General features: G+C 48.2%; 4 protein-coding genes across 4 annotated transcripts; all 4 read right to left on the reverse strand.

The window, feature by feature from the left end:
* Positions 1 to 493: 493 nt before the first annotated feature.
* CNBL2650 (hypothetical protein) lies at positions 494 to 2,968 on the reverse strand (the record flags this gene model as incomplete). The annotated part of the gene is made up of 6 exons (XM_767306.1): positions 494 to 1,144; positions 1,233 to 1,316; positions 1,391 to 2,095; positions 2,170 to 2,249; positions 2,302 to 2,463; positions 2,530 to 2,968. The coding sequence occupies 6 exons, from the start codon at positions 2,966 to 2,968 to the stop codon at positions 494 to 496; spliced, it is 2,121 nt and encodes a 706-aa protein (XP_772399.1).
* A 209-nt stretch (positions 2,969 to 3,177) lies between these two features.
* Positions 3,178 to 4,788, reverse strand: CNBL2660 (hypothetical protein; the record flags this gene model as incomplete). Its single annotated transcript, XM_767307.1, has 1 exon — positions 3,178 to 4,788. The coding sequence occupies one exon, from the start codon at positions 4,786 to 4,788 to the stop codon at positions 3,178 to 3,180; it is 1,611 nt and encodes a 536-aa protein (XP_772400.1).
* Positions 4,789 to 6,130: 1,342 nt separating this feature from the next.
* On the reverse strand, positions 6,131 to 7,827 carry CNBL2670 (hypothetical protein; the record flags this gene model as incomplete). The annotated part of the gene is made up of 8 exons (XM_767308.1): positions 6,131 to 6,168; positions 6,228 to 6,618; positions 6,682 to 6,921; positions 7,000 to 7,053; positions 7,183 to 7,235; positions 7,292 to 7,403; positions 7,493 to 7,575; positions 7,626 to 7,827. The coding sequence occupies 8 exons, from the start codon at positions 7,825 to 7,827 to the stop codon at positions 6,131 to 6,133; spliced, it is 1,173 nt and encodes a 390-aa protein (XP_772401.1).
* Positions 7,828 to 8,690: 863 nt separating this feature from the next.
* CNBL2680 (hypothetical protein) lies at positions 8,691 to 13,185 on the reverse strand (the record flags this gene model as incomplete). The annotated part of the gene is made up of 13 exons (XM_767309.1): positions 8,691 to 9,318; positions 9,421 to 9,661; positions 9,735 to 9,808; positions 9,862 to 10,034; positions 10,105 to 10,287; positions 10,345 to 10,407; positions 10,483 to 11,044; positions 11,101 to 11,362; positions 11,418 to 11,517; positions 11,569 to 11,720; positions 11,778 to 12,519; positions 12,588 to 12,729; positions 12,797 to 13,185. 13 exons carry the CDS (start codon positions 13,183 to 13,185, stop codon positions 8,691 to 8,693), a joined length of 3,711 nt encoding a protein of 1,236 aa, XP_772402.1.
* Between the last annotated feature and the right edge of the window lie 449 nt (positions 13,186 to 13,634).

Here is a 13,634-nt window from a genome sequence, read left to right on the forward strand (position 1 = left end):
AAATGATACAAAGTGGTAGTACAGTGATACTAGTGCATTTTCATGTATATGTTGATAGAAGCTGGAATCCGACCTGTCTGGCGAAGCTCCAGATATAGCTGAATTGTGGAAAAAAAAACGATTCTGAAATATTTATATATAAACTAAGCTAATATGCTATCTGGCAATGCAAGTATATTATGTAGTAACAATAGATCGATAACAATTTCGAAGATCTTTCTTTTCCTATTGATGTTCCATGATGAAAAACTTTTGAGAGCATGATTGGCTGCCAGAGTCACAAAATCCAAGGTCAAACTTGAATGCTACATATGTACTTTTGCCAGGTTTTCTTGGAGAAGCTGTCATCCATCCTGAGATACTTTTACACAGACTGCCTTGTGACTGGAGATTGAGGATATGCAGTCCATGTCTAATCTCAAAGCCTTCAGCCCTCGGACCATTTCAGACCTCAGATTTACGAGAACTCGTCTATTTATACTATCTACTGTTTTTATTGTCTACCGCTCTTGGTACCAGGATCATGTTCTGGGCTTAGTGTCTGTGGTCGAGATTGCGAAGGTGTTTCGGTTTGCGTCTGTGTCTGAGGCTGGGGCTGAGTTTGCAGTTGTGATCTCGGTTGTGACTGTGACTGGGAGAGGGTGGATGGAGCCGTCTGAAGCGGTTCCTGTGGTACGACATGAAGATCTTTCCTCATAACCGGTTGGAGTGGTTGATGAGGATGATGATGAGGATGTGAGTGTCCGGCGGGGACACGTTGGATCTGGCTCTGGTCTTGCAAACTTTGGTTATGACTCTGGCTTTGGCTTTGGCTCTGGTTCTGGTTGCACTCTGATGTCAATGTCGAGCCAGAGATAGAAGGGACAGAAGAGCCCGTTCCCAAACCCGCAGACGGCAACGACTCGCCTGTAATCGGCATCTGCCTAAAAACCCCCTGATCAAACTGATTCACCCCCGCGGAATCATCCATTCTCTTTGGGAAATGTTCGGGGTAATAGATGTCCCCTGCTCTGATCAGTCCAAAGGCGCCTTCATAACCCCTCAAGGTTTCGGGGGTGAAGGTATCCCGCCATCGGCCGACGAGGTAGCCTCCTGTAAGGATGTAGCCTCTCCATAGCCAGCGGGTTCCCGGTTCACGCTGTGGCTTTAGATTTTGATGGTTAGTAAGTGGTTAAGAAAGGGGAGACGGAGAGGTGGCGGGGTGAGTTGATTGGGGGTTGCTTGATACTTACACTGTATGATAAACAGAGTATGACAAGACCGTCCCAAGCTCTAACCCTACCACGTATTTGAGCCCAACCCCAGGCGGTACGACCCTATACATTGCCGCGTGTGTGAGTAAACGCCAAAATACGGGGGGAAAAGCGGAAATGGGAATATAAAGACTTACTCTACCGGATATTAAAATCTCCTTGGTCCAACCTTCCTCATCTTCATCATCCTCATGCACAATCTCATGGCCGTAACCTTGTTCCAAAAACTTGGTCTCTTCCTCTAAACTTCCCATATCTTTAAATCCCGCGGTGAGCAACGGACCGTCACCACCGACATCTTCCTTCTTCACTTTTACCAGCGTTTCCCTCAACTCTGCTTCCACTGCTTGCTCTGCAAACATACCAGTGTACACTCCCCTCAAATTGCCCGACAAAATCTCTCGATAAAATTCAAAGTCGTAAAAAAGAAATTTGCCCCTCCAAAAACCTTGGATAGAGCCGCGGTACGTCAAAGGAAGAAGACCTTCATTTGTATGCGAGTCTTGACACATTGTGTTCCTCTGCCATTCTTTATCGTTCTCGATCGAGAGAGGCACCTTGTTCGTCGAAAAGACGCCGGGTAGACCGACTTCAAAGGGGGAGTATGAGAAACTTGAACTGCCGGACCGCAGGCCGATTCGGTTGGGATGGCGTTCCAAGAGACGGAGGAAGAGGACGTAGGCGCCAAGGACGAACTGGGGTGGGCAACGGCGCCAGGAATAGCCGAATCGTTTGTAGGTCATAGCTCGGTAGCGGACAGTAGGGTCGGCGCCGTGGGAAGAGCAGCCAGGATCGCAGACAGGGAGTTTTTTGAGATGCCAAGGGGCGAATGACACGTCGTACTGTCGGGGTTTTGTTTAGTAATTGAACAAAAAAGCGTAGAGCTTTTTGGGGTCGTGTACTAAGGAGAACGAACCTTGGCACAGGCAAAGACGTATGGTCGTAGCATGAAGATCTTTTCGTCTACTTCCTCCGGTGTGTCTTCTCCAACAGTGTCTAGAGCAGTAGGGATCAGTAGCCGATAGAAAAAAGAATGAGCACTTCTCACCGATTCCCGCAAATATGCAAGTCCAAGCGACAAGGGCTTTTTCGCCATCTTCTGTAGGGTATCCTGGCTGCAGCGACTCTTTCAACAGGGTATCTCTATAGTAAGTCGCAAGAGCCGCTCGCAAGTTGCATTGTTCGAGCAAGAAGGGCAGGTTTCGGCCGTCTGGCCGGCAGTTAGCGGGTGCGATCGAGGACAAAAAACAGTTTAATACAAAAACCTGTGACGCACCATTCTCCGTCACAAGAAACCACACTGTCCACATATCTTGCATAAACTGCCTCCTGTCACAGACGCCGGGTATTTCCACCCTTCCCAGCTTTGCAATCTGTCTCATCCTCCTGCTCATCTCCCACCTTGTTGTGTAATCAAGTGCCCATAGACGAGGGTCGGATAAGAGGTTGAGGATGTTGTATCCATCCTTGAATATATGTGTCTCCATCCACTGGCATCGCCTGAGGACGGCGCTGTAGTCGAAGGTGGCAAAGTAGAGGTCTTTGTAGAGCTGGGGGTTGTTGGGGAGGGAGATGGCGTGGTAGACGGCGCGGCATGTGAGGAAGAGGGGGAGGAGCGCGGACGGGTGGCGCCGGGGGGAGGCGGCAACGAGGTGGAGGGCCGTGCGGGAGAGGAGCTCGGGGGGGAGAGCGTCGAGCGACTTGGCTTGTGGCATGCTGGGCAGGAGTTGCGGGGGGGCTCCAACTCGCCGACAAACAACAATTATATATCGCTTAATTACACTCCCCCACATAATTGCCCCCCCTCCGTCGCGGCGAAGCCCGTTTCGCTCTTCGCCGCCAATCTCCTGTCCGGCGGTCTTCTCACTGCGTATTCTTGCCTACTGGCTGCGTCCAAGTACGACAGACGTTACATGTGTTATAACTACCCTCCCCTCAGTAATCGATAGGCATCGGCCACAAGGTACAAACTCCCACACACAACCGCCAATCTCCCGGAACTCTTCGCATTCCGCAAAGCATCCCTTACACCATCTTCCCCTATCCCACCAATACTAACCGCTTCTTCCCCTAACAGCTGTCCCGCAGTTTGTGCAACTTCTTCCCTTGGCACCGCCTTGATCCACGGCATATTTTGCACCGGCGTCGTAAACTCTACCACCTCAATCTCATCGCCATGCCGTAAGAGGGGGGAAAGCACACTATCGATGGATTTGCCTGGTGATGCAGATAAAGATACGATGAACCGAAAGCGCGGTTTCTGATCGGTTTTTTCCTTTATTAATAGTGAATCAATGTATTCCCGTAAGACTTTTGCAGAGTCGCTATTATGCGCTCCATCAACTAGGAAATTATGTCGTTTGCCTCGATCATTCTCGACATAGTGTACCCATGAACAACGGCCTTCCCACTGACAAGAAGCTACTCCTTGCTGTATAGCGGCATCTGTCAACTTTTCAAGAAGAGGTAGAATTTGTTTTGCGCGAGTGTCGTGCCGTATGCCGTGGAGGATCGTAAGGGCAACAGATAGATTATCAAGCTGATGATTTCCAGGAAGAGATAATTGAGTCGTGATGCTGCTGCTGTTGCTGTTGCGGTTGCGGTCGCTGCTTCTGGTACGGCGACTGCTAGAGGAGGCGGTAGCAGTAGGGATTGAAGGAAGCCAGGTGCGCACTTCCACAGGACGCGGCGCTTCAAAAGGCCTGAGAGACATCACCTGTCCATCTATCTCTTTCGACACCCTCTCCGTCCGGAGCGCTTCCAAAACCTTTGCACCCCTTTCTTCTGCCGTCATTCTCGCCATATCAACCACCCCCTCATACTGTTGCGGCCCTATCACAAACACCGCGTCCTGGACCGCAATACTAGCTTTCTCCTTTGTGATCTCTTCCACTGTCTCACCCAAAAAGGCAGTATGATCCAATCCCACACTGGTGAGTGCTGAAGCAAGGACGGTGTCTGCCCGGATCACATTTGTGGCGTCTCTGGCACCGCCCATCCCGCATTCAATAATCATCACATCCACCCCCCCTTTGCACCAAGTAGTCGTATTGTAGATCAACCAGTATGCAGCAGCAGTGGTAATCTCGAAAACCGTCGCTCCCACCTTCCTCTCCTTATCAATCTCCTTCACAATTCTCACCGCCTCCTCCCACTGTCCCTCGGTAGGCGGTAACCCATCAATACGAAGCGCATCCCTCGGCTCGAGCAAGTGCGGAGAATTGTATCGCGCCACTCGAAAGCCGGCGGAGAGGAAACAGGATTCTAGAAGGGCGGAAACCGAACCTTTGCCGTTGGTGCCGGCAAGATGGATGGCAGGGACCAACAAAGGGGGGAAGGCTGAAATCAGAATCTGCATTCGTAAGAGACCGAGGTCGATTTCGCCGAGACCAGTTGCTGAAGAATCGGCGGCTGAAGTGGAACTAGAAGAAGTATAGATCTCTTGGTCGGCGGCCTCGATATGAGGTGGGTTTTCAGTTTCGGATGGGTCAGACATGGTTTCCATCTTCTTGGATGGGCCGGGCATGGTTTCCATCGTCTAAGCGGAACAGTTAAAACAGGTTAGTGATGCAAAATTCTTAAAGTGAAGTAGACGGGATATATCTACCCAAGGTAAGGTGCGGTTCAAACGGTTTTGGATAGTTGACGTCGGATACACAACTTACAGTTTGCGCTTGCAAGCTGCAGACTGATACCACGCGCTGCCACTCGCACTGCACGTCGGTCAGGACGACGAACGATGAGAAAAGCAACAACAACACAACACATGGAATATGCTGACGTGGAAGAATTAACTTACGTAACGATACCCGGCGAACCGAGTTTGAGCCTTGAGGAATTTGATGCCTCCCGGATGCTCAGATTGACATCAATCACTTACTCTAATATCAGGCGCAGTGAGACGGCAATATGATATGACCCCAGCTTGCAAAATATCAGAATTGATGCATGCTTGACTTGACATCAAACTGACATACATAGAGGCCAGATTATAAAATATACATAAGGAGTGATTTGATGTTCGTTCAGCGAGATATCAGGTTTTACTATTCTCGATCTCTAATCTGCCAACCGCTCATTTTGCCTATCTCTCTCATCCCTCCAGCCCTTTCTCAAAGTAGTTATCCTTCAAGGGAGAACTGGAGCTGTTCCTCACTTCAGCAACGGGTACACCGTGTTGTGAGGTGTCTATGAATGCATAAAGAAGAGAAAGAAACTATTATAGAATCTGAAAGAATATGTAAGAATCAGCCATGCAACTGCCACGCCACAAATGGTCTCTCTCGGAATCCTCCGTGTCCCAGGCTCCCATTTTCTCGCTCATCCAACACATCGGTGGAACAGCCACCTCTTGTCACCGTTGCGCTTGAAGCACATAGGTAGATCGAATCCGAGGACTTTGCCCACTGTACCATTGCACACTGGTTCGATTCAGTCTGCAATTTACGAACCATTTGCTCTATGTGAGCTTCACGATCTTCAAATATCCGTCTTGGCTGTGTCAGCATCGGAGGCAGAATTTCCCGTATTAGGTGAGGATTGTGAAGTGAGAGCAAATTGATCACAAAATGCTCGTCGTCCACATGGTCCACACCATAAGCCATCTTAGAAGTTACTTGGCGCTCCTGTTTGCGGGGTCGAAGACTTCGAATGGGACAATTAGACTTCAGACAATCATGCTCTACTGCGAAACGAAAAAGCACGGCCTTAATAGGGAGTCAGCATCAACACGTATCAGAGATTGAAGCACACGTTGGATTCCACTATGGTTGGTACAGGCAAAATGCCCCTTTGTCATCTAACTTACCCCATCCCTACAAGCCACCCAATTGCCCACTTTGCATTGGTCCCCCGAAGCAGCTTCGACGGTGTGCAATTTACGGTCTTTTTGCCCTGCCAGGGCGAATAATTCTTCCTGGCGGGCATGAATCGTCAACGGAATTTGTGATATAGGGCTTCAAAGTCAGAACATACCTTTCTTGGCTTTCCTGGGAACAGACCAGCTACGATAGGTGCAGAGACCGCGATCTTGTCGTAGTTCTAGTCCCTTTTTACCTGCTCCCCATATACCAGTTTCTGTGGCAAAGAGACCACCAGTTATGAAATGTGCACAAATACCAGCTGCAAACCAAGCCGCCACATCATGGCTAGCTACTGGCTTGGCCATTCCCACGTATAGTGCAACCCCGAACGACATTGCCGAATTCTCGTGCCGTTCTGTTGTTTGATGCATTACCGGACCATACCTAAGCACGTCTCGTATGACATAGCAGAGATAGTGGACTTTCGGCTTTTTTGTAATAAAATCTGGATTGATCTCATCGAGGGAATCCTGTACATTTGCGATCTGGATTTCGAGATCATTCTAGTTTTGCGTTGTATGGTAAGCCGAATAACACTGAAATTGGAGGTCTGCTTTGTGACATACTATGTATTTATCCAAATTTTTTATTACGGGGAACCAAAGATGAGCACCTAAAGACGCGATGGAGAGCATGAGCTGACATGCTATCTTGTCTTCATCTTTGGTGAGAATCCCGAAGAGCTGTAATGGCAGGGACTGTGAGAGGAATCTGTAATGCCGCCCGCTGAGGGAATGAAAGTACTGCCAGATATATGAAGCATCACGTTTGTCGGTATCTAGACAATCCTTCGCGGCCAAATCTAACTTCGCCACAAGAATGTCAACACGATCCTTTGGCATCCTGGACACGACATGTCGCCATCCATATTTCATGATACGTACCCAAAGAGTAGGTGTGTAGTAACCCGAACGGCGTGTCGCGCGCCGGATCGAGACCTTACTACATGAGTGACGGAGTTAGTCTAGCTGCTCATTTAGATAGATGACTATGTGGTCTTTTTTTCGGCCAGACTCTATACTCTATATTAATTTTCCCTTTGTAACTTTCTGGTCTTTCCTCACCACTATCTTGTACACTGCTCTCCGAGACTGTTTGTACGAAGGTGCTGAGTAAATACCTGTTCAACAATGAGTGCCAGTTAGATGAAGCTTTTACTATGTGACAATAACTTACCAGCTACATCCAACAGAGGATTCCTTTTCAGACCTGACTGCTGGTCAAACCAATCACGTATGATCCTATAAATCTCATCCTTTGTCTTTTTCTGGGCCTTGAGTTTCCTGGTCTGCGGGATAGTTTTACTTATCCAATCATTTGTGAAGAAATCCTTGGTTCCCGGCCCGTTTGGCTTTGAAGCCTTTTGACAACATCCACCCAGCCACCTTGCATAGCCAGGTCGTCGAGCTGCTGTTCAAGACTGGCCTTGCTGCTTTGCCTGGTTCGAGGAGGGTTGTCATCTTAAAGTAAAGGCATATAAAAGCTGCAAAAACTTAAGAACACAGATCACTCACTCGATGAAGTGCTCGAACCTCCGAGTGCCTTTTTTCCGCTTGGCTCCCACCGACTGTACAGGTGCGGCAAAGGAAATTGCCACGGACAATATGAGACGCTTCTTCGCTTTCCTGAGGATTGTCACACGGCAGGGAGGAGACCCTTAGCACCACTTTACACTTTCGCTTGCTGAAGGCATTAAACGTCTGTATAGGCATGGTTTCTGTGTCCCTTATTGGATGAAACTATCAGTAAATATTATAAGCATATATTTAGCCGTGTTTCTTTTAGAGATTCCTTACTGATGAATGATCTTCAGTATTTCAGCCATTTGCTCCGCCCATGATGCATGTTACGAAGTTGAGATGAAGTTATGAAATGGTCTTAATTAGTTCAGAACGAAGTTTGGCAGGGAGGTTTGTATTTTGCATATAGGTATTTACATGCTTATTTATATACTGCTTTGATCGATTTCCAGAGACATCGTCAGCCCAAAGAGATACGAAAATCTGAATTGACTGTTGTTAACTATGTAAAGGCCGTCGTCGGGTGGTCTCCGAGCGAGATTCCAGCACATTCTTTCTCACCTCCTGGATCTAAGCTAATTTAAAGAAGATATTCTTTATTTCCAACGAAAACAGTCTGACAGCTAATACCAATTTCTTACGTAAAGTTATGGCTTCTGAGTTCTGACTTAAACCAGCTTTATATAATTTAGGGATGTCCTAAATCCTGTTTTGAATTCCCTAATTGATTTAGTTTAGCCTCTTGTCATTACAAGTTTGGCTGCAAACCCCCCAGCGTCGGTTCCATCATTTTTCGGCCCCGTCGTTGTTCGCAACGATCGAAGAATTGTAGAGACGAAGATCTTTTTTTAATTTTTTTTTTTCGTTCCGTTCAATTGTATTACTGGATGGCCACATTTACATGACAGACCGCCTTGCATCATCTATCCCTGGTTTACATTGCCTTTCTTGCAGTATACATATAGACAATCATAAAAATACATTCCTTCCCTCGCCAAACGTATTGATAACCTTTTTTTTCTCCTCCCCTCTCGTACAGATCTTCCAACGATCAATCAATAATACCCTTGTCGGTATCCATCCGGAATCGAAGGATGCACCGCTCCATTAGGCGCGGAAGCTTTTCTATCCCATACTCGGGTTTGCTCAGCAGTCACAGAATTCACAGAACTCATAAAATGCGTAGGGTACACAGGATGAGGCGCAGAATGTCTCCTGTAAGGTTCATACATCTGACCATGAAAATGAGAGGCGTCCGTGGCTTGATTATTCATGGGATGAGCGGATGGTGCTGGCGGCTGAATATGTGGTTCATGACGAGGATACGGATGAGACGGGTAGTGGGTTTGTGGTGGGGTTGGGTAACGGGGTGGGTAGCTGGGTTGTAAAGGTTGGTGGTGATAACGGTGTAGCATGGGCACAGAAGCGGGTCTCGGGTAGTATGAGTCGTGTGGTGCTTGATGATTTGCTACCCGCTGAGACGTATCGGATGGAGGAATGGGGTGATGTGGACGACGAGAAATTGGAGGATGAGGTATGGAATGAAGCGGTTGATGCTCTTGCGATGGCGGCTGCGGGTAGAAAACCTGTTGCGGCACCGACTGATGTGTTTGACGATGGAGTCCTAGATCATACGACATCCGGTGAGATACCTGGAGGGGAGGTATGGGGGTGGGGAATTGGCTGCGGGGATGTTGCGGATGAGATTCAGGATGACTTGCAGGATGGAAGTGAAGGTGGTTTGCCGAACGGTGTACAGAGCCATGAGGAGGATAAGAATTGTACGATGCAGGCTCAGGCATTGATTCACGTTGCGGCAATCCTGCCCCTGGATTCAACTTTTTTGACTTTTTCGGGGAAGGATTCAGTATCTCGTCCATCCTCAAAGGCCTCGAATGAGCAGATTGGGCGGGCTGCTTAAATTCCTGCGAGGTCAAATGGCGTTGTGCTTCAGATGGGTCATCTTGAGAAGGTGCACCGTTCGTTTGATCATGGCGACGATTGTTGGCGAAAAGGTGAGTACGGGCTGCGATATGATTATCACAATCAGCGCAGGTCGCAAAACCGATGAGATGCTTTTGGGTGAAGCTCTGACGTACCGTACTCATTTTCCAATAATGGACCTTGCGCAGGCCTGAGATCGATGCTAGACCATGGGAAGATCCCGCCGACGCTGTTCTCAGTCAGCCGTTAACCATTTTGAGACGTCACCACAATTAAACTCACCCCTGAGCGTCGTGCACATAAACTTGCTGAGTCGTCTCCCTAGCTTCAACAAGGGTATATTCTAACGACGCTCCAGTTCTGACCTTGATCTTGATCTTTGACCCTGAGGGAATAGACATCACTTTATCTCTAAATGTCTCTGCTTTTCTCTGTTCCAGTTTTTCCTTCACCTCCTGGAAAAGAAGTTAGCCAGATTATCCTCCATATTACAAAAAAGTTCATAGGCGCGGGCGAAGGACATACTGGATTATGTTGAGGACATAAAAGTTCAACTTTGATATCAATCATCGTCGGGACTTCAGCACCCTCTGGCAAGGGCGGCTCTCCTTCTCTTGGCAACATGGGAGTCTCGACTTCCCAGATTTTGAGATTTGCGACGTCGCTTTCTCGAGCACAAGAGACATGGAAAGCCCGTGGACATTTGCCCTGATAATTGAGTCAGCAAGTACGAACATGATTAATTATCACATACCAAATACAAACCTTTGTGCATTGTATTTTGGCCCCGGTTTTTTGAAGCTTCTTGTCTTTGCACAAAAGACATTTCTTAGGTAAAGTTCAGCATTCCATTGTACTTCTTTTTTAGGGGGGGGTGGGGGGGGGGGGGGCTTTGCGACTCACTAATTTCCATCGCGCGCTCTCTACGTTCTCTACACCTACAACGAATGTCCCAAGCCCACCAGGGACCTCCCTATCCTCAATACCAACTCCTGGTATGGCCAACGCACAAGAGTGATGAGCCATGACTTCTCCATGACGAGGCTTCCATCTCGCTTTCACAGCATCTGACGGGTCAAAGACAGGTAGAAGATCGTCTCTGGCGAAACCGGGGCAGAAGAGGCAGGGAAAAGAGTTGGGGTCTTTGATGGAGTTCGCTTTTGCTCGTTGCTGATTTGATGAGATGTCGATAACTGCCTTTGGAGTGCGTTTCCCTGGCACTTTTACTGGCTTGGACTGATCAGTCGCCTCGATAACGATCGGAGTATGCGAAGAGACAAGGCCACCGGATGGCGTTTGCGAATCCGGTTTAGCTCTTTTCCTCGGAGTGTGGTTATCGCCCGCCGAAGGCCTTCTGTGCTGCCTTTTTTTATTCCGCTCTTCTGCGATAGCGCTGAGAAGTTCTTCCTCGCCTTGGAAGCGAACGGCATCCTTAGCCAACATCTCGTCGACATCAATCCGCACACTGCGCCACTTGTCAATTTCAATCACCTCGAGGCCATACAAGAGCCGCAGGCTTACCTGTGATTCACACAATTACACGCTTTCGCCCTCCTTCCCAACTCGACCCAGCTATCCAAGGCAAAATTCACGCTCTCGGCGCAATTAAATCCCATGTTGAAACCGGCATGATATCCCCGTGGATATGTGATAACGAATTCGCCTTGATTATGGACCAGCATATTGACGCGCATACCATCACTGGCAAGACGATAGGGCGAGACAGCGAAGGATTTATGTCGAAGAAATTGATCACAGTTGCGAGCATCTTCGGGGAAGTATCCTGATTTGCGTTAGGAGGTTTTCACTTTGGGCTCGAAAGTGCATTAATGACATACCTTGCAAGATGCGTTCAAAACGTTCCGCTTGCTGCTGCGGTATGGCATACCAGAATTTGGGCGCACCAAAGTGGATATAATTTATTGAAAAGAGGTCCATCTTTTATGGGCGTTAGCTCGATTCCCCCATTTTCGATAGAATACGACCTACATCTTCGACGTGCCACGCAAAGGAAGCACCCCACATTCCAAAGTAAAGATACGGCGCATTCACACCAGGAAGGTGCCTCAAGTCCCACCTGTTAAGAAGATTTGGCAAATGAGCGACATTCCATGGAGTTTTCTCATCCATAAAAAGTGATCCTGTTCCACTATTAATCAGTTGACCGGCATATTGAGATGAAGAATGGAATGACTCACCTTCCATATCGGCACCGTACCAGCTCGGCTCGCCCAGGCCCATGTTCTTCCAGAATCTCCTCTCTAAGGCTACACAAGCCTCCAAGGAGTAGTCCTCTCGACGGGTATTCTCTGGTAGCCAGTCTTCTTTAGGATCGAACGATTCGTACCAAGAATTAATGGATTTCTCGACCATTATGCCCTTCGTACGAGAATCTGGTTCTAAAGATGCAGGTTGACATTCTTGGGGATTGTTTACAAACTCGGTAGATGCTTCATCCTTTCTATCCAAGACCGACGGCGCTTGACCATTAACTTCCTCTTCTTCTTTGATGTCCTCGATCCCCGTCGCCTTCCTTGCCCTGTTCGCCTCCGCCGCCAATCGTTTCTCTCTTCGCTTTTCCTTCTCCTTCCTCATATCATCCCTGACTCTTTGTCTTCTTTCTTCCGCTTCCTTCGAATCTCTATTGGTAGTGCTTCCTACATCTTTTGGTCCCGGGCCCGAGAATTTCTTGTCTTTGCATTTCTTGAACCATTCTTCTACAGTCAACGGACGGCGTTTGTTCCGCACGACGTTGGCTATTCGGAACAGACCCGAAGATCCTATCAGGTTTTGCTGAATAGGATCCGTCACTCGGACGGAAGCGAGACTGGACTTGGTGATGGGAGGCACAGATTCGATCCACTCTGCAGGCGGGATAACCTTGACGATACCGGAATATTGACCCCAAGCCGTGGTCTTGCGTGCATACCCTTCAAAGTCCTGTATTATGGTCAGATATATTAGCATATCATAATCCTTACAAGGGATCTCTTAAAGGTAGTACGAACAAGAAATTCCTCCATGGAAGGCTTGAAGACTGGAATACCTCTCAGAGCATGAGGGTCGTCCTCGGGTGACAACCACCCGTCTCCAATATTTGGTATACCACGAGCAGGTCTACTGCCGTTTGGATTATTCGTGAGTGGAGAGCTGAACAAATGGTTATTTCCTAGTTCCTTTGACCTCCTTGACCATTCTTAGAAGGGAGAATGCTTACAAATGATCTGGTTGTATAAATTTCGGCCCTTCCTCGATTTCCTGATCTTCACCCCCCACCTCACTAGATTCTACGCCTGAGGGTTCTTCTACGCTGGCGTTCTTTTCAGGTACAGTTGGCTCTTGCAGACCTATAGACTTGGTGTTCTCTTCTGTTGGCACTTGACTATTTCGAGAAGCTTGAGGAGTATCTGAAGTGCTTGCTGTAACTGTACCGCTGACCGCTTCTTCAGGGATATTTGTAGGGGGAATCGGTATTCCATTTTGTTGCTCAACCACAGAAGGTATTGAGGTATTTGATATGCTGGCGGCGGAAGATGAAGATGAGGGATGGGAAGGTCGACCTCCACTTGACGGAAGAGCAGGAATTTGCGTTTCCGAAGCCGACATCTCGGTGCTGGGAGAGGCTTATCGAGTTTTGAAGGGGTCGGAGTCAACTGCCATGTATGAACAGTAGGTTTATGGCTGGAGTAGAAAGGTATAAAAGTACAGCAGCTATGGAGGGGAGAAGCGCAGATGCAAAATGACAGAGATCGACCGATCGACGAATAACTTTGGCTGCTTCGTTCTCGGATGATGTCTTGTCGCCGCTTGTAATAATAATAAGAAGTGATCTCGTCCTTGGCTCGGCGGCCGCCGCTCCTCCACCACTCAAGTCACGTGATCGTTGCAAAAGTCGGCCGCGTGGACTATGGTGCAAATACTAGAAGGCCGGTACTAGTAGCAGTACGTAGTGATACTTATAATCTGGTGGTTCATCCCGTGGTGAAAGCGTTCCAATACCCTGCTCGGATATGTGCTACTGTGCACGCAGGAGATCGATAGTCACGCATGGAGGC

Source organism: Cryptococcus neoformans, chromosome 12 (genome assembly GCF_000149385.1).
Source record: "Cryptococcus neoformans var. neoformans B-3501A chromosome 12, whole genome shotgun sequence".
Taxonomy (NCBI): Eukaryota; Fungi; Basidiomycota; class Tremellomycetes; order Tremellales; family Cryptococcaceae; genus Cryptococcus; species Cryptococcus deneoformans.